This window comes from Sinocyclocheilus grahami, unplaced genomic scaffold, assembly GCF_001515645.1.
Source record: "Sinocyclocheilus grahami isolate Dianchi unplaced genomic scaffold, SAMN03320097.WGS_v1.1 scaffold91.1, whole genome shotgun sequence".
NCBI lineage: Eukaryota > Metazoa > Chordata > Actinopteri > Cypriniformes > Cyprinidae > Sinocyclocheilus > Sinocyclocheilus grahami.
Genome location: NW_015505270.1, coordinates 1,124,980 through 1,139,388, shown reverse-complemented (window position 1 = coordinate 1,139,388; position 14,409 = coordinate 1,124,980). Strand labels below are relative to the sequence as shown.

The window sequence follows — 14,409 nt, the reverse complement described above, 5'->3', positions numbered from 1 at the left end:
AACAATTTTGTTTTGACACATCATGCAACACTACGCCATAGTGTAACCAGTAGCTTACAGTTGAGGGTTATGTTGCAACTTGGCTCTTTAATATGGAGTGTGCAACTATTCTTCAATTGGCTGTTTTATAATGGACTCAAACTTGGCTCATCCACTCTTATTCGTAATGAATTGTTTTTTGAGTCACTAGATTTTTGAAAAATAGCCGTGGTCATGTAATATATATGAACAATTTACTGCATTTACTGCAAAGATAACTGTATTGGATTACCATGGTACCAAAAATCCTGGTATGAAAAATTCTAATGAGATTTTGGTCATATAAGTACATTATTATTATTATAACACTGGATACCTAAATGACCATCTGTAATGTCTGTTTAATTTATAATAAAAAAGCCAGTAATTTGGTGACTTTGGTGTTGATTTGTGAAGAACTCTTATAATGTTTTGCTTGTTTCTAGGGCTGTGCAATTAATCGCATGCGATTGTCATGCGCATCTCGTCAGTAAAGCCGGTTCCGTGATTGGTAGTAAATCGCCATCACCTGCTTTCAGATGGAGCGGCATTTACTACTTAGAGCCGTAGTTCACTGACAAGCTAGGCGATATCGCGTTCATAATCGAATGCAATTCATTTGCAATTATGAACGCGATATTGCCTAATTGTCAGTGAACTACAGCTCTGTGTAGTGAATGCCGCTCAATCTGTTGTGTTTTTCTCACAATTAGTTTTTGTTTGCATCTAGTTAACTCCAACTATATGTATAGCTAATATGAATGTTATCTAAGAGATCACACAGATCAAACACAATTGGTTTTGATAATGACAGCCAAAGGCTCATCCTTCGCACAACACTCACTTGCTGCCGCAGGCCTAGACAGTTTCCTACAACTGCTAATAGATATTGAACACACTCAATTAACATCCCACACAGCACGCTAGTGATAATTGGGTCACTTATCGATGTCGTTCTCCCGACTCCAGCACTACATCTTTATGTGATTTCTTTGAGTTTGAGCAGTGGAAAACAACTCAAGATGCCAAGAAAGGTGGAGTGGATAAAGGGTGGGGATGGAGAGAGAGTGAGGTGGCAGGGTGGAGTACCATAGAGAGACTGAGAGAGAGGTGGGCGGGATCGAGAGAGAGAGGGAAAATGAGTCAGCTGATATACCTCCCAGTTTCCATGACAACCGTAGGCCTTTCCCACCCACTCTCCCCTTATTCTCTATTTCGTTCCCACCCCGGCTTACTCGCTCTTGTTTTCTCTCACTCGTTTCCTCCCAACACCTCCAGTTACACAACTGTATAACCTCTGTCTGTACCTGTCTTGACTTTTTATTGTTTGAATTTGCCATGCTGCTTATGTTTTTGATGATGTCATTTAAGCATGTGAATTGGAAAGTTAAACATTTAAATGCATCTAAGCAATTCCATGCATGCATATGCACTTTGTGTGGATTCCTCAAGCTGAAAGATCTCATTACAGCAAATTAACATAAAACCTTATTATTAATGCAGGCATCACTATTATAATAATTAATTGATAGCTATTATTGAGTATTTAGAGAGAAAATGGAGATGAGCATGTAATAAAAGCATTAAATATAATACAATTAATTTTAAAAACAATAAATAAACGGTACAGCAATAAATAAAAGCAATTTGATTAATTAAAATAATGTGTTTGACACAAGAAATTTGTATTATGTTTTATTTACATCTCCAGTAATGGTTTTAAAATAAGCGTACTTTAAAAACCTCTTTTAAAAACAAACAACAATATAATAATAATAAACATGCACTCACCTGGAACTTTAAAATGCCAATTTAAAATGTAGACTGCCCATTGGGGAAAATATTTTATTTAAAAATATTTTTAATATTTAAAAATATTTTAATTAGTATTTTAACAGCAAGCAGGATGTGAAAGAAAAATAATTTATGAAAAATCTGAACAGTGTTTTTACCCATTTACATCCTTTAAATTCCTATAGACTTACATTGAAGAATGGCACTAGAAACCAGGATATCATAGAGACCCAAACACTGCAAAGCAATGTGCGAAAAAACCACTCGGAACACTTTACCAACCACATAGCAACACCCTGGCAACCACCCACAACATCCTAGCATCGTGGCTGTGAGTTTTGCATGGAAAGGCAGCACAAGTTTAACTTTTAAACACACCAACCTCTTTCTTTAGGAATTAGTTTCAAACTTTTCATTTGTTTTATTACCTTCACCGAAAGCATAAACACACAGGCCTTAAGGTTACTTATAAGTCTCACTGCAGAGGGAGTTTAGTGGGTGTAGCTTGTGTGCACGTACATACACAGATCTTGTGTATGTGTGTATAAATGTGTGTGTCTGGGCTTGGCTATGTTGAGCTGGACTCATGCCAGGTTTAGGCCTTCTCCTCTGCAACGCAGAGGCCCAATCTGGCCAGCCATTGTTCCTGTGTTTTGTGGAGCTGCTGCAGAGCTGAGCATGAGCGCTCCGTACCCTCCCTTTCCTTTCTATCCTTCCTAATCTCCTTCCTCGCCTCGTTTGCTCTTCCGTATTTGTTCCTTATCTCCCCTATACCCTCGCTTTCCTCACAGTTTTCTTCTATTTTTGTGCTTCTACAGAAAGAAGAGCCATTAGACGAATATCCTGAGCCTACAGACCTCAAAATCAAGTCCTCGCCCCCTCCGCTCCGTGACATCAGCACCCAACACAACAATGACGACCAGACGGAACCCGTAGACCTGTCCCTCAACAAGCCCCGCCCTTCCCTTCCGGTAGCCACAGCAACCTCCACCCCTGCAAACCCGCCTCCTCACAACATCACGGTGAGCGCCACCATCCCGGCGGTGCTGTCGCCGGGCTCCATCCTGGCGTCCACGCAAGGGGTTGGAGGTCAGCAGATCCTGCATGTCATCCACACCATACCCTCTGTGACCATGCCCAGTAAAATGGGGCAGCTGCAGACCATCCCCGTGGTGGTGCAGTCCTTACCGGTGGTCTACACAACCATACCCACAGACGGAGTGGCTACCGCCGCCATCACAGTACCTCTCATCGGAAGCGACGGGCGGTCGGAGGGATCAGGTAATATGGCTGTGTCCTATTGCACATGCTCGGTTGTAGCGCTAGTAGTCTAGCTTTAAAGTCTCATTTTATCATACTGTTCTTTAATTTGGTATGGCACACATTGTTCTAGTTTCAGGTCACAGCCAATTGTGCTCTGACCTTTTAATTGAAAGAGATATAGGATGAGCATCCACAACCTCATAAATCTATATAATAGCTACAATAGTAGGGTTGGGAATCATGAACCTGTTCTTATTCAAAACTTTTTTACAACATACCGTATCCGTATGCTTTTCTTGATGTTCTGTTGGTGGAGCGTGTGAGAACAGAACAACCTAATAAAATACACAACATATACATTAGAGACACTTTGCCGTTGTCATGACGTTTATGGTACGTTTTATTTTTGATGGTTATATGCAAGCTTTCAAGCAAGAGTCATTAATATTAGAAGTCATTGTAAAAAGATTTTTGTGGCGTATGTGCTGCTTTACCGATGATAGGCCTCCAAATCCAAGCAAAGTGTTTCTTTGATGTGAGCAACTGATCAACTTTTTTTTTCTAATTTGTTTCCAGGACAGTCAAGTGGTTTAAAATTGTATTAAATGTATTGCGATATTACATATTAATCAGTATAATATTATTAGAAATTTAATGTTTAAATTAATTTATTAATGTCTTAATGGTTTTGTAGTTTAAGTATTTTTGAGTATGTTTTTAGTGAAAGAGCCACACAAGATGCGCTACAATTTGAAAGCTTGGGGTCAGTAAGATGTTTTTAAAAAAACATTCATAAAGGATGTTTAAAGCATTTATTCAGAAAGGATGCATTAAATTGATCACATGTCTATTTCCATTTCAAATCAGTTTTCTGTTCATCAAAGAATCCTGAAAAAAAAGTATTACTGTTTCCACAAAAATATTTGGCAGCACAACCGTTTTCAACATTGATTATAATACGAAATGTTTCTTGAGCACGAGCATATTAGAAAGATTTTTTTTAAGGATCATGTGACAGTAAAGACTGGAAAATTCAGCTTTGCCATCAAATAAATTAATTACATTTGAAAATATATTCAGATTGAAAACAGTTATTTTAAATTGTAATAAAAACTTTTTTTTTTGGATCAAATAAATATTGCATTAATGAACATAAGGGACTTCTTTTAAAAACATGAAAAAAGTCCTACTGAATATTTCTCAAACTGCATTAAATTGCGCAAGAAATTAAAGTACAAATCTGCTTTAATTCAATGATAACTTTCTGTAAACTTTATAGATGTTACATGTGTTAAGATCAATAAAGATCAGTTTTAGAAATTTTCAGCAGTTGTAGTGTTAAAGGGTTAGTTCACCCAAAAATGAAAATTAGCCCATAAATTACTCACCCTCAAGTCATCCTATGTGTATATGGCTTTCTTCTTTCAGACGAATCCAGTCGGAGTTATATTAAAAAGTGTCTTTGAACTTTCAAGCTGTTTAATGGCACTCAGTGGGTGTTGCATGCATCAGTCCAAAAAGAAGTTAAATAAAAAGCGCCCATCCATAAAAAAAGTGTCTCACACGGCTCCGGGGGGTGAACAAAGGCCTTCTTTAGCGAATTGATGCTTTTTTGTAAGAAAAATACCCATATTCAAAACGTAATAATCTCTTTAATCTAGCTTGCGCTCACTGTTGTACACTGGAAGCAGTTCCGGGGGAATGACGTAAGAGGTCGGCTTTGCGCATGCGCCGCTCAGAAGTGATGCATGCGGAAGCGCAGGGGAGAGATCAAAACAAAACAATGGTGAAGAATTAGAAGTACAAAACGAGGATTTGTAAAGAAGAATGTCAGAGGATTTCGATATAAGCCAAGAGGAGACTTTGCTAAAGTAAGGAAACTTTGCTTCCTTTGATCCTGTTAACAAACGTTGGTTTTCACGAGACTCACCGGCGCATGCGCAACGCTGACCTCATACCCCCTCAGCCCGGAACTGCTTCCGTGTACAACTGTTGGCGCAAGCTACATTAAAATGATTATTACATTTTGAATATGGATATTTTTCGTACAAAGACACATCGATTCGCTTTTTTTTTTATGGATGGGCACTTTTTATTTAACTTGTTTTTGAATGGTGCATGCAAGAGCCGCTGAGTGCCATGAAACAGCTTGAAAGATCAAAGACAATTTTTTATATAACTCCGATTGGATTCGTCTGATAGAAGAAAGTCATATACACCTAGGATGACTTGAGGGTGAGTAATTTATGGGCTAATTTTCATTTTTGGGTGAACTAACCCGTTAAATTGAATGAATCTGTTAATGCTTTTAAACCTATTTAATTGCATCATTAACTTTGACAGCTCTCATTATAACCATTTTGTTGAAATCTGAAATGATTAATCTCATCATTTGACAGGCTACTATAAGTCTTATTTTCCAAATATTGTCTATTCTTTCTTCCTCAAAACTACTAAAAGGCTCATTAAGGAACCCAAATCATTAAATGGAATAGAGGCAGGATCATTTATTACTTTACAAATCCCCATCCCTATTCAGTAAAGTGACATACTCTTACTCGGGTAGAAATGTTCTTGTAGGCATGCATGAATTGGCATTGTGCAGTGTGTCAAAAGCAAGAATCCAAATATGAGCCTGGGATGGATCTTGTCTTCTCTTTATGAAACTGTCTTTTAGTTCTTCCGCCCATTTCCTTTAGGCGGTCACACCCTTGGTCTCGCCCTCTTGCAGTTTTGCGCCATTGCCGTTTAGTTATCAGCATACAGACGCTGCTTCATCCCACACATGTGGATGTGCATATAAAAGACACAAAAGATGATTTCAGGGCGAGGCAGATGTAAGCTTAAACTTTTATTTAAAGGAGATAATGAAGCAAATCTTACCGGCCTTTATTAAAAAGGTGTTATGGCTAAGGAAAAAGTACACGCTGTGTTACAGTTTCACTCATGAAAAGGGATTTTTGAGGCCTCTGAAGCCTTTTTGTTTTAAAGAAATATGTTGCATCAGCTTTTGACATAGCATTTATCTTTTAAGTAGGAAAAATTATAAAACTTTACTGTAGTAGCCATAGTTTCCCACAAATACCATAGTAACAATGGTTGGTTAGTGGTCTTTCTAGGCACTATTACTTAGGGGTTTGTAGAAATGCCTAACCCTAAGTATTAAACTTTGGTGCATAAATTGTCCCAAGACAAAACTGTGGTTATTTTTGAGAGAGGAACCATTGATATTTACATTTAAGACTTAAAGGGGTCATATGATGCTTTTTTAAAGATCATTATTTTGTGTATTTGGTGTAACAGAATATGTTGACATGCTTTAATGTTCAAAAAACACATTACTTTTAAAATACTGTACATTATTGTAGGTCCTCTATGCCCCGCCTCTCTCAAACGCTTAGTTTTCTACAAAGTCCCTCCTTCTGACAAGCGCAGTCTGCTCTGATTGGCCAGCTGACCCAGTGCATTGTGATTGGCCGAACACCGCAAGCACGCGTCGGAAATGTAACGCCCCTTACCATAATCGCGAGATTCATCTTTCAAAATAAATGTAAAGACAGTAAATAATGTCAGTTTTACCATCAGTTCAAGCCCGAAAGGGGAACGGAGTCGCGTGACAGACACAGTGAAGAAGCTGGTATGTGTGGAGTACACAAGCCACGGTTAAGACCGCTGACTCCACTATGATCTCTCTCTCACTCTCTGTCTCACACACACACACACACACACACACACGCACACGATGCGCAAAACTCCGCATTTGAACAGTCAATAGCAAATACTTAAACTAATATCAAAACAGTAGCTGATTCAGAAGCGCCAGATTGTCATAGCAAAGTCAGAATGACCTCTTCTCCTAGGTTCACGAAACGGTCGTCCATAAAATGCATTGCTGTTCTGTTGTAAGTAATCTTAAAGATTCCTAAATGCATCTACTTTCAGAAGGCCAAATAAAGTGTTTTTGCTTTCACACTGAAACACAGCGTCTCCCTGACATGGCTGCTTCAGCACTAACTGCGGTTACTGAAACCACGCCTTCTTTCTTTGCGTGCACATTTGGGCCGCATTATGCTAATATTTCCACATAGTGAGGTAGATATGTGGGGGCGTGTTAGAACGAGCCGTTTTAGGGGGGCGTTGCAGAGTCTTAACTTTGATAAAGAATATCTCTTTGGTTTTGAGACTTTAGTCTTTGCAACTTCAAGGATCTTATCTATGCACAATCAGCTTGTAACACTCTAAAGAGAAAGGAAAACTTGAAATTGCATCATATGACCCCTTTAAGTTTTCTTCACAAAAAATTGGGTCTTTCCTTACTTCACCCCTCTTTAGAGCGAAATGCTTCCCTTTTAATCTCACTGCTTTCAAGTTCCCCTGAAAAGACATCATGCAGGTCTTGGACCGTAATAAGAACATTAAAACACAAAAAGTGCTGAATAAAATGTGCTGAATGTTTTTTTTTAATAGAAGAACCCCACCCAAATAAAACTATGGAAAAAAAAAACACTGATGCTTGTTTAACACACTAATACAACCCCAAAATATGAACTCAGGGAGGAGTTGTGCTTGGCTGTTTTTTTTTTCTCGGTTATTAACTTTGTGTGTAGCTCCGTGAAACCCAGTTGAATGTAATGGACAGATTATGAAGGTCAGCGGATTGTGTTATTTGGGTGGGGACCATCTTCAAAGAGACCGTAATGTAGATCAGTTTTTTTTTGGACTCAATTTATGGGAAAACTACCAAGGTGGAGGACTCACAGTGCTTTATTGAGCAAGCCCATTGCACCCCATATTGTCTCGAGTGAGAGGCCGTACATGAAGTATCTCTGTATATAGGTTTTTTGTCTTTTGAGTAATGTGGGGCAGTTGGGGTTGAGGAGAGGAGACAATTAATGAAAGGACAGCACCCTTCCCCCTTTCATTTGGAAGGTAATCTTTGAATACTCGGGGGGCTTCTACAAATCATCTCCTCTGTGGCGGGTTGAAGGTCATGTCCAGAGATCTCAGGCCAGAACGTAACTATCCACACCCTGTGTCAATATGGAACATGTATTTAACTTGTAATATTTTTTTCCTCTTTTTCTTTGTCCTGTAGACTTGAGAACTGGTGCCTTTGACGATAGCAAGACAATTATTATTAATATTATTATTATCAGGCTAGTATTCATATCTAATTAATATTAGGGCTTATTTGTTCCATCATATTTCTTTTCCCGCGTTTTTACCGTATTGCGCGTTATAACCAATCACACATTATTCCGATGAGTTTAAGAATGCAGCGGCCAATCAGAGGCGTTCAGATGAGTCATCGCTGAAACACTGGAGTTTTGTTGTTCAGTGCGCTCACTGACGGATTTCTGCTCTCTCGCAAATTCTCTCATCATAAACAACAAAGTGCAGATGCATAGATATGTATAGATGCATATATATATATATCTATGTGCAGATGTACGTGCGATGTAAGTATAAGAGGTTTATTCATCATACAGTGGAGATAGCTTCACTGATTATAACGGGAGTGTTTTATAAAAATGCATAAACTTGCACTAGACTGAAATCAGTGATGATGTTCTTTGATAATGTAAATAAATATTCTTTGTTCGTTTTCTGTAGATGCTTGTTTGAATAATTTAGGAAATGTAAGCATTATAATTAGTAACTTACAATGTTTCTATTAAATTGTTATCATGTAAAAAACAAATTCAGTCATATTAAAAATATTTTATGACATGACATTCATATGCTACTTGACTAAAGATATAATGTGTAGTTAATAGATTACAGTAACATTAGGCCGCTTTTAGCCTTACCCTGGAGTTGGTTCACTCTCCGGATATGAATCTAAGGAAGTAATTAAATAAATTAGCGTGATAATATCGTGTATCGGCGATAGCAGCCATATCACCCTGCAGCCCAAGACTGGTCGCCCACTGAAGCTAAGCAGGGTTGAGCCGGGTCAGTACCTGGATGGGAGACCTCCTGGGAAAACTAGGTTGCTGCTGGAAGAGGTGTTCGTGAGGGCAGCAGGGGGTGCTCACCCTGTGGTCTGTGTGGGTCCTAACGCCCCAGTGTAGTGACGTGGACACTATACTGACAAAAAGCACCGTCTTTCGGATGAGACGTTAAACCGAGGTCCTGACTCTCTGTGGTCATTAAAAAAATCCCAGGATGTCCTTCGAAAAAGAGTAAGGGTGTAACTCCGGCATCCTGGCCAAATTCGCCCATTGGCCTATGACCATCATGGCCTCCTAACCATCCCCATATCTGCTGATTGGCTTCATCACTCTGTCTCCTCTCCATCAATAAACTGGTTTGTGGTGGGCGTTCTGGCGCAGTATGGCTGCCGTCGCATCATCCAGGTGGATGCTGCACACACTGGTGGTGGTTGAGGAGATTCCCCCCTTCTATGTAAAGTGTTTTGAGTGCCCAGAAAAGCGCTATATAAATGTAAGGAAATATTATTATTATTATTATTATTATCTCACAGGCTGACGCGACAGGACGATATGACTATGGAGCATATCGCCCAACACTACTTCTCACAAATTTAAAATAATGTTCTGAATCAAATAGGGTCCTGGAAGTGATGTTGTTTGAATTAAGCTTATGGCAGGAAGGGCTTTCTGTATTTGATTTAATATGGCTTGTTTGAGAAATGGGCACAGTGCTCTACTCGCACCTTATTTCAGTGGGAGGCTTCTTAAACATGTGAACAGAACAACAGTGGGGTTTGAAAGTCTGAGACCACATTGCAAGAGCTGAGTTTTCTTTAGAACCACTTCTATTAAAAAAAAATTGGAACCAAATATAGATCAGTTCAATGTTCATTTTACATTGTTAGCTGGTTACCAAGGCAGCTTTTCTCATTTTCATTTACTTTATGTACTAAAGTAACTAAAACTGAAAATAAAAATTGAAATTGAAAAGCATATTAATAAACTGATAAATCTAAAAACTTACTAAAATTACAAAAATAAACAAAATTACTAACAACTTTTAAATTAAATTGAAAGCAGAAAATGTATATATTTGGATAAACGTTTATATAAGTATACTGTATATATTTCTTGCGCAATTTAATGAAGTTTGAGAAATATTCAGTAGGACTTTTTTCATGTTTTTAAAAGAAGTCCCTTATGTTCATTAATGCAATATTTATTTGATAAAAAAAAAACGTTTTTATTACAATTTAAAATAACTTTCTATAATATAATGTAATAACATATAAATATTAATATATATTCAAAATATTAATAATAATAGTAATGATAATAAAGGGTTAGATACTACAAAATGCTGAAATTAATTTTGATATTTCATTTGAGAATTTCACTCATATTTCTGTTTATTTATTTATTTTTATTTTTTCAGTGCGTATAAAGCCAGGCTCAACCTCTCCAGTCGAGTATCAGTCTGAAAGTGATGCTGAGAGTGGCACAGAGTCTGGATCGGCCTCTTTCAGCACCCAAGGGATGGAACCCAGGTGAGAGAGAGTGTATTTGTGTATCTATATACATCTATATATCTCCTTATGTATATATATATATATATGGTAGAGTGTCTGGCATCCTGGTCTAATGGCATCACTGCACCACTCCTCTGGACGATTATGTAACCTTCAACACACTGGAGGCCCATGGCTCTTTTTACGTTGATTATAAGCTTCTGTTGGGTGTGTGTGTTGCTGGGCAGGGTTCTCTTTTTAAACTGGGTGTAAACAATGTTACATAACTTGCAATGTCGTCACACCTTTGAAAGAGGGAGTAAAATGCAAAGAAGGACAGACAGAAGTGGCAGGGTAATGGGGCAGGATGGAGAACAAGAGGGTCTTTTGCTGGTGTGTGTATAATTGTTCGGACATGCGGTCAGATGATTGCTTGGAGAGAGAAAATTCGATGGAAATGAGTTGGGAGAAAGAGGAACGGGAGTGAACTGGTTAGCAGTCAGGGAGGGGAAAGGAAGAGGCTGAGAAAGAGAAAGAGTGAGGAAGGAACGGAGGGGAGAGAGACATGGGCTGAACAAAAAAACATCGCGGGGGAGGGGGGATTGGAGCGGGAATGGAAAGGGAGAGAGATCGGCATTGAACTGGAAGCTCTCCAGCTGTATGGAATTTAGATACACATACACGCCTGCTCTTCAGCCCTCCCTGGTGGCCAGTTAGGATTGTTGCACCAGGGGTCATGTCATGGTGCTATTTACATACATTCGTCATACTTCTGTGGCGCCCCAGAATCATTTTAAGTAGCGTTTTTACAGTGCCAGATTATTATATGTATGCATAGTAATTAGTGGATCATATTTGATTCTATTTTTAAAAAATTATTATTTAAAATCAGTAGGGTTTTTAGAACTGGTGTCACGTTTGCTGGCATCATGCGCACTAAAATTAATAAATGCCACTGCGCTTTTAAAAGATTTTTATGTAAAATAGTACAAATAAAAATAAGCTAAACATAAGCTAAGCAATGTGTAATTTAAACTAAATTTTAAATAAAATAATGGTCGTTTCCAAACTAGGGCTTGGCGATATAGCTAAAATGTTTATTTTCCCCCCTTTTTTCTCTCTCTCGATATATCAGTATTTTTGTAGATGCACTCAAAAAATTTTTAAAAGGAGATTTTTTTTTTCTCCCCCATGGAATATAAGTGATATGGATACAAAATATTTACAAAGTACTTAAAATTTGCACTAATTAAAATAAACAAACACAGTGATTACAAAATTAACATTTTAAAATCATTTGTACTTAAAAGTACCAAAAAAAAAAAATGCTTTTTTATTATTGTTATTGTTGTCAAAGACACTGTACCTTGAAGTGTTAATTGCTGAAATGTAAGGCTGTGCAGGCTAGTAAATGGAACACACAAGAAAGGGTGATTCATCTAAAAACTTGTTGATATCACCGTGCAGCGACATTTAACCTCCAGATTCTTGTTTGGAATGTCCAGGAAACTTTTTCAAAACAGTTATTATTGTTTGGTGCCATTAGTGGTGCAGAAATGACACGCTTCACCTTTAAGAGTGTCGCAATTACAAGTTTTTATTGCATCACTCGTCTAATTTGATCACTGTAATCCCAAGGATTATTGCTAGATAAATCAGTTTTACTCATGAAGATGTTTGTACCTGCCTTCACATGCAAAAATGCTCTCTTAACCTTTAGATTATCGGATAGGCTTAGGTATGACTTGAACTGGTTGCCACACCCTAATAACTAAAACGTGTCATGTTGTTTTCAGTATGAATACAGATGTGGACATCCAAGTTGACCCTGACTCACCAGACATGAAGAGAAGGCGCGTACACATGTGCGATTATGACGGCTGCAACAAAGTCTACACCAAGAGCTCGCATCTGAAAGCCCATCGCAGAATACACACAGGTATACCTTTTTCCTTGTTTATATAAAGTTAGGTCAGCTTTATATAGTGCTTTATACAATACAGATTGTTTCAAAGCAGCTTTACAGTGATAAAAAAGAACATAGTGATTCGATGATGCAAACAGAATTAAATTCTGCTGTAAAGCAGCTCTAAAAAGACAATTGCAAACAGTCATTATTCAGTTGAAATCAGTTCGTTGTTGATTCAGTAAGTTCATTAATTGTATCATGTGACACTGAAGACTGGAGCAGTGGCTGCTGAAAATGCAACTTTGCCATCACAGGAATAAATTACATTTAGAATTATTTTAATATAGAAAAATATATTTTTTTATAATGATATTTCACAGTATTTCTGCATTTTTTATTACATTAGTGTATATGTACATATATATCATGTTGATTGACATGGTGATGACTTTACAGGTGAAAAGCCATACCAGTGCACATGGGAGGGCTGTACCTGGCGCTTTGCCCGCTCGGACGAGCTGACGCGGCACTTTCGCAAGCACACCGGCATCAAACCCTTTCGCTGCACTGACTGCGACCGCAGCTTCTCCCGCTCTGACCACCTGGCACTTCATCGACGGCGCCACGTCATGATGTGAAACTCTTTGTACCCCTTCCTCCCCAGCCCTCAGGAGACATGCACGCCCATCCAGGGGTTCCAAATGCTATTGACGTCACCTCCCCTGTCTCCAGATGTGAACATATGTGTTAAATATGGAGGTATAAGGGGTGGCACGACCATATTGGTTACCCCTACTGGTTAGAACATGGCTGCAGTTTTCTGCCATGCCTCCAGAAGCCACAAACCACCCGTCCACTGGTGACCTCCACCGCCATCTAAATGCCTGATCATTAGCCATTACTTGAAGGGACTACAAGAAAGGCAAACTGCACGCAGCACTGCTATATCTATAACAGAGAATGATGACTGGGGAAGGTACCCCTTATTGAGATGATTCTTTAAAAACAAGTACAGAAAAACATGAGAAAGTAAAGGATTTTATGCAAGATGGATGCAAGAAGATGGTGAGGAAAAAGTAGAATTATGTAATAAATTTGATCATTTTAATGAGGTGGGTGGGTTGGAGATGCATCTACAGCTGCCTTGTTGAATTCGTACATTTTATCCAAACTTTTTGTTGTTCTAAATTTGTATACTCACGCTAGGGTTGGGCGATGTCTACCAAATTGGCATCGGACGATGTCTACAGTGAAACATCATGATGGACGATGACCTTGGGGTGGGCGGTGCGGGGTTAGGGGTGTGCCCTAACCGTGAAACAAATAATGCGTTATTCGGAGCCACTAAAAGGTTAGCCGCTTGCTAGCGGTAGCCTGTTGCATTACAGTACATGAAAGTTCACTTACCACATACACAGAGTAAGGAGAAATGTCTGATAGGACGATGGTGAATGATTTGCAGATTCTGAGCATCAATGACAAACATCTAATCTTGTCAAATATGTGGTAAGTACTGCTGCTTCATAGTATAGAGTCCTTGTGATCGCGAATCTCAAAAGTGAAAGTGAAAGTAAAATGAGAGCGCGCAATCGAAAGCGGTTTCAATAGTGGCTCCCTGATGCCCGCAATTTATATACAGTCGCCTATACTTACCCAATGAGATAATTGCGAGAAAAAGTATTGAAATATTTTTTTTATCCTCCCATCTCGTAGGCTATTTATTCCCTTTAGGGTTCGTGAGCTCGCTTTGTTCTCCGAGACGGGCGGGGTGGGGGGGGCGGGGGGTGGGGGGGGGGGGGGGGGGGGGGGATCACGATGTCAGCTTAACATCGTGGTGTCTGTCAGCCATTGGCAATGGACGATGGCATCGTCTATCGGCCCAACCCTAACTCACCCCAAACCCTACATTCGTTTTAGAGTCTGTATGTTTCTGTGTGGATGGAAATTGGCGTAGAGCACATTGTAAAGACAGCTGAAGATG

General features: G+C 38.9%; 1 protein-coding gene across 1 annotated transcript; it reads left to right on the top strand.

The window, feature by feature from the left end:
* The first annotated feature begins 272 nt into the window (after positions 1-272).
* Positions 273-13,830, top strand: LOC107587265 (Krueppel-like factor 8). The gene is made up of 5 exons (XM_016274983.1): positions 273-290; positions 2,412-3,093; positions 10,447-10,558; positions 12,316-12,458; positions 12,885-13,830. Exons 1-5 carry the CDS (start codon positions 273-275, stop codon positions 13,064-13,066), a joined length of 1,137 nt encoding a protein of 378 aa, XP_016130469.1. The 3' UTR covers positions 13,067-13,830.
* Positions 13,831-14,409: the final 579 nt, after the last annotated feature.

Excerpts from the sequence above, each read along its gene's own strand:
- LOC107587265 (XM_016274983.1), top strand. Across the intron at positions 3,094-10,446 it reads CGGGCGGTCGGAGGGATCAG|TGCGTATAAAGCCAGGCTCA; the intron begins GTAATATGGCTG and ends TTATTTTTTCAG. Across the intron at positions 12,459-12,884 it reads CCATCGCAGAATACACACAG|GTGAAAAGCCATACCAGTGC; the intron begins GTATACCTTTTT and ends ATGACTTTACAG.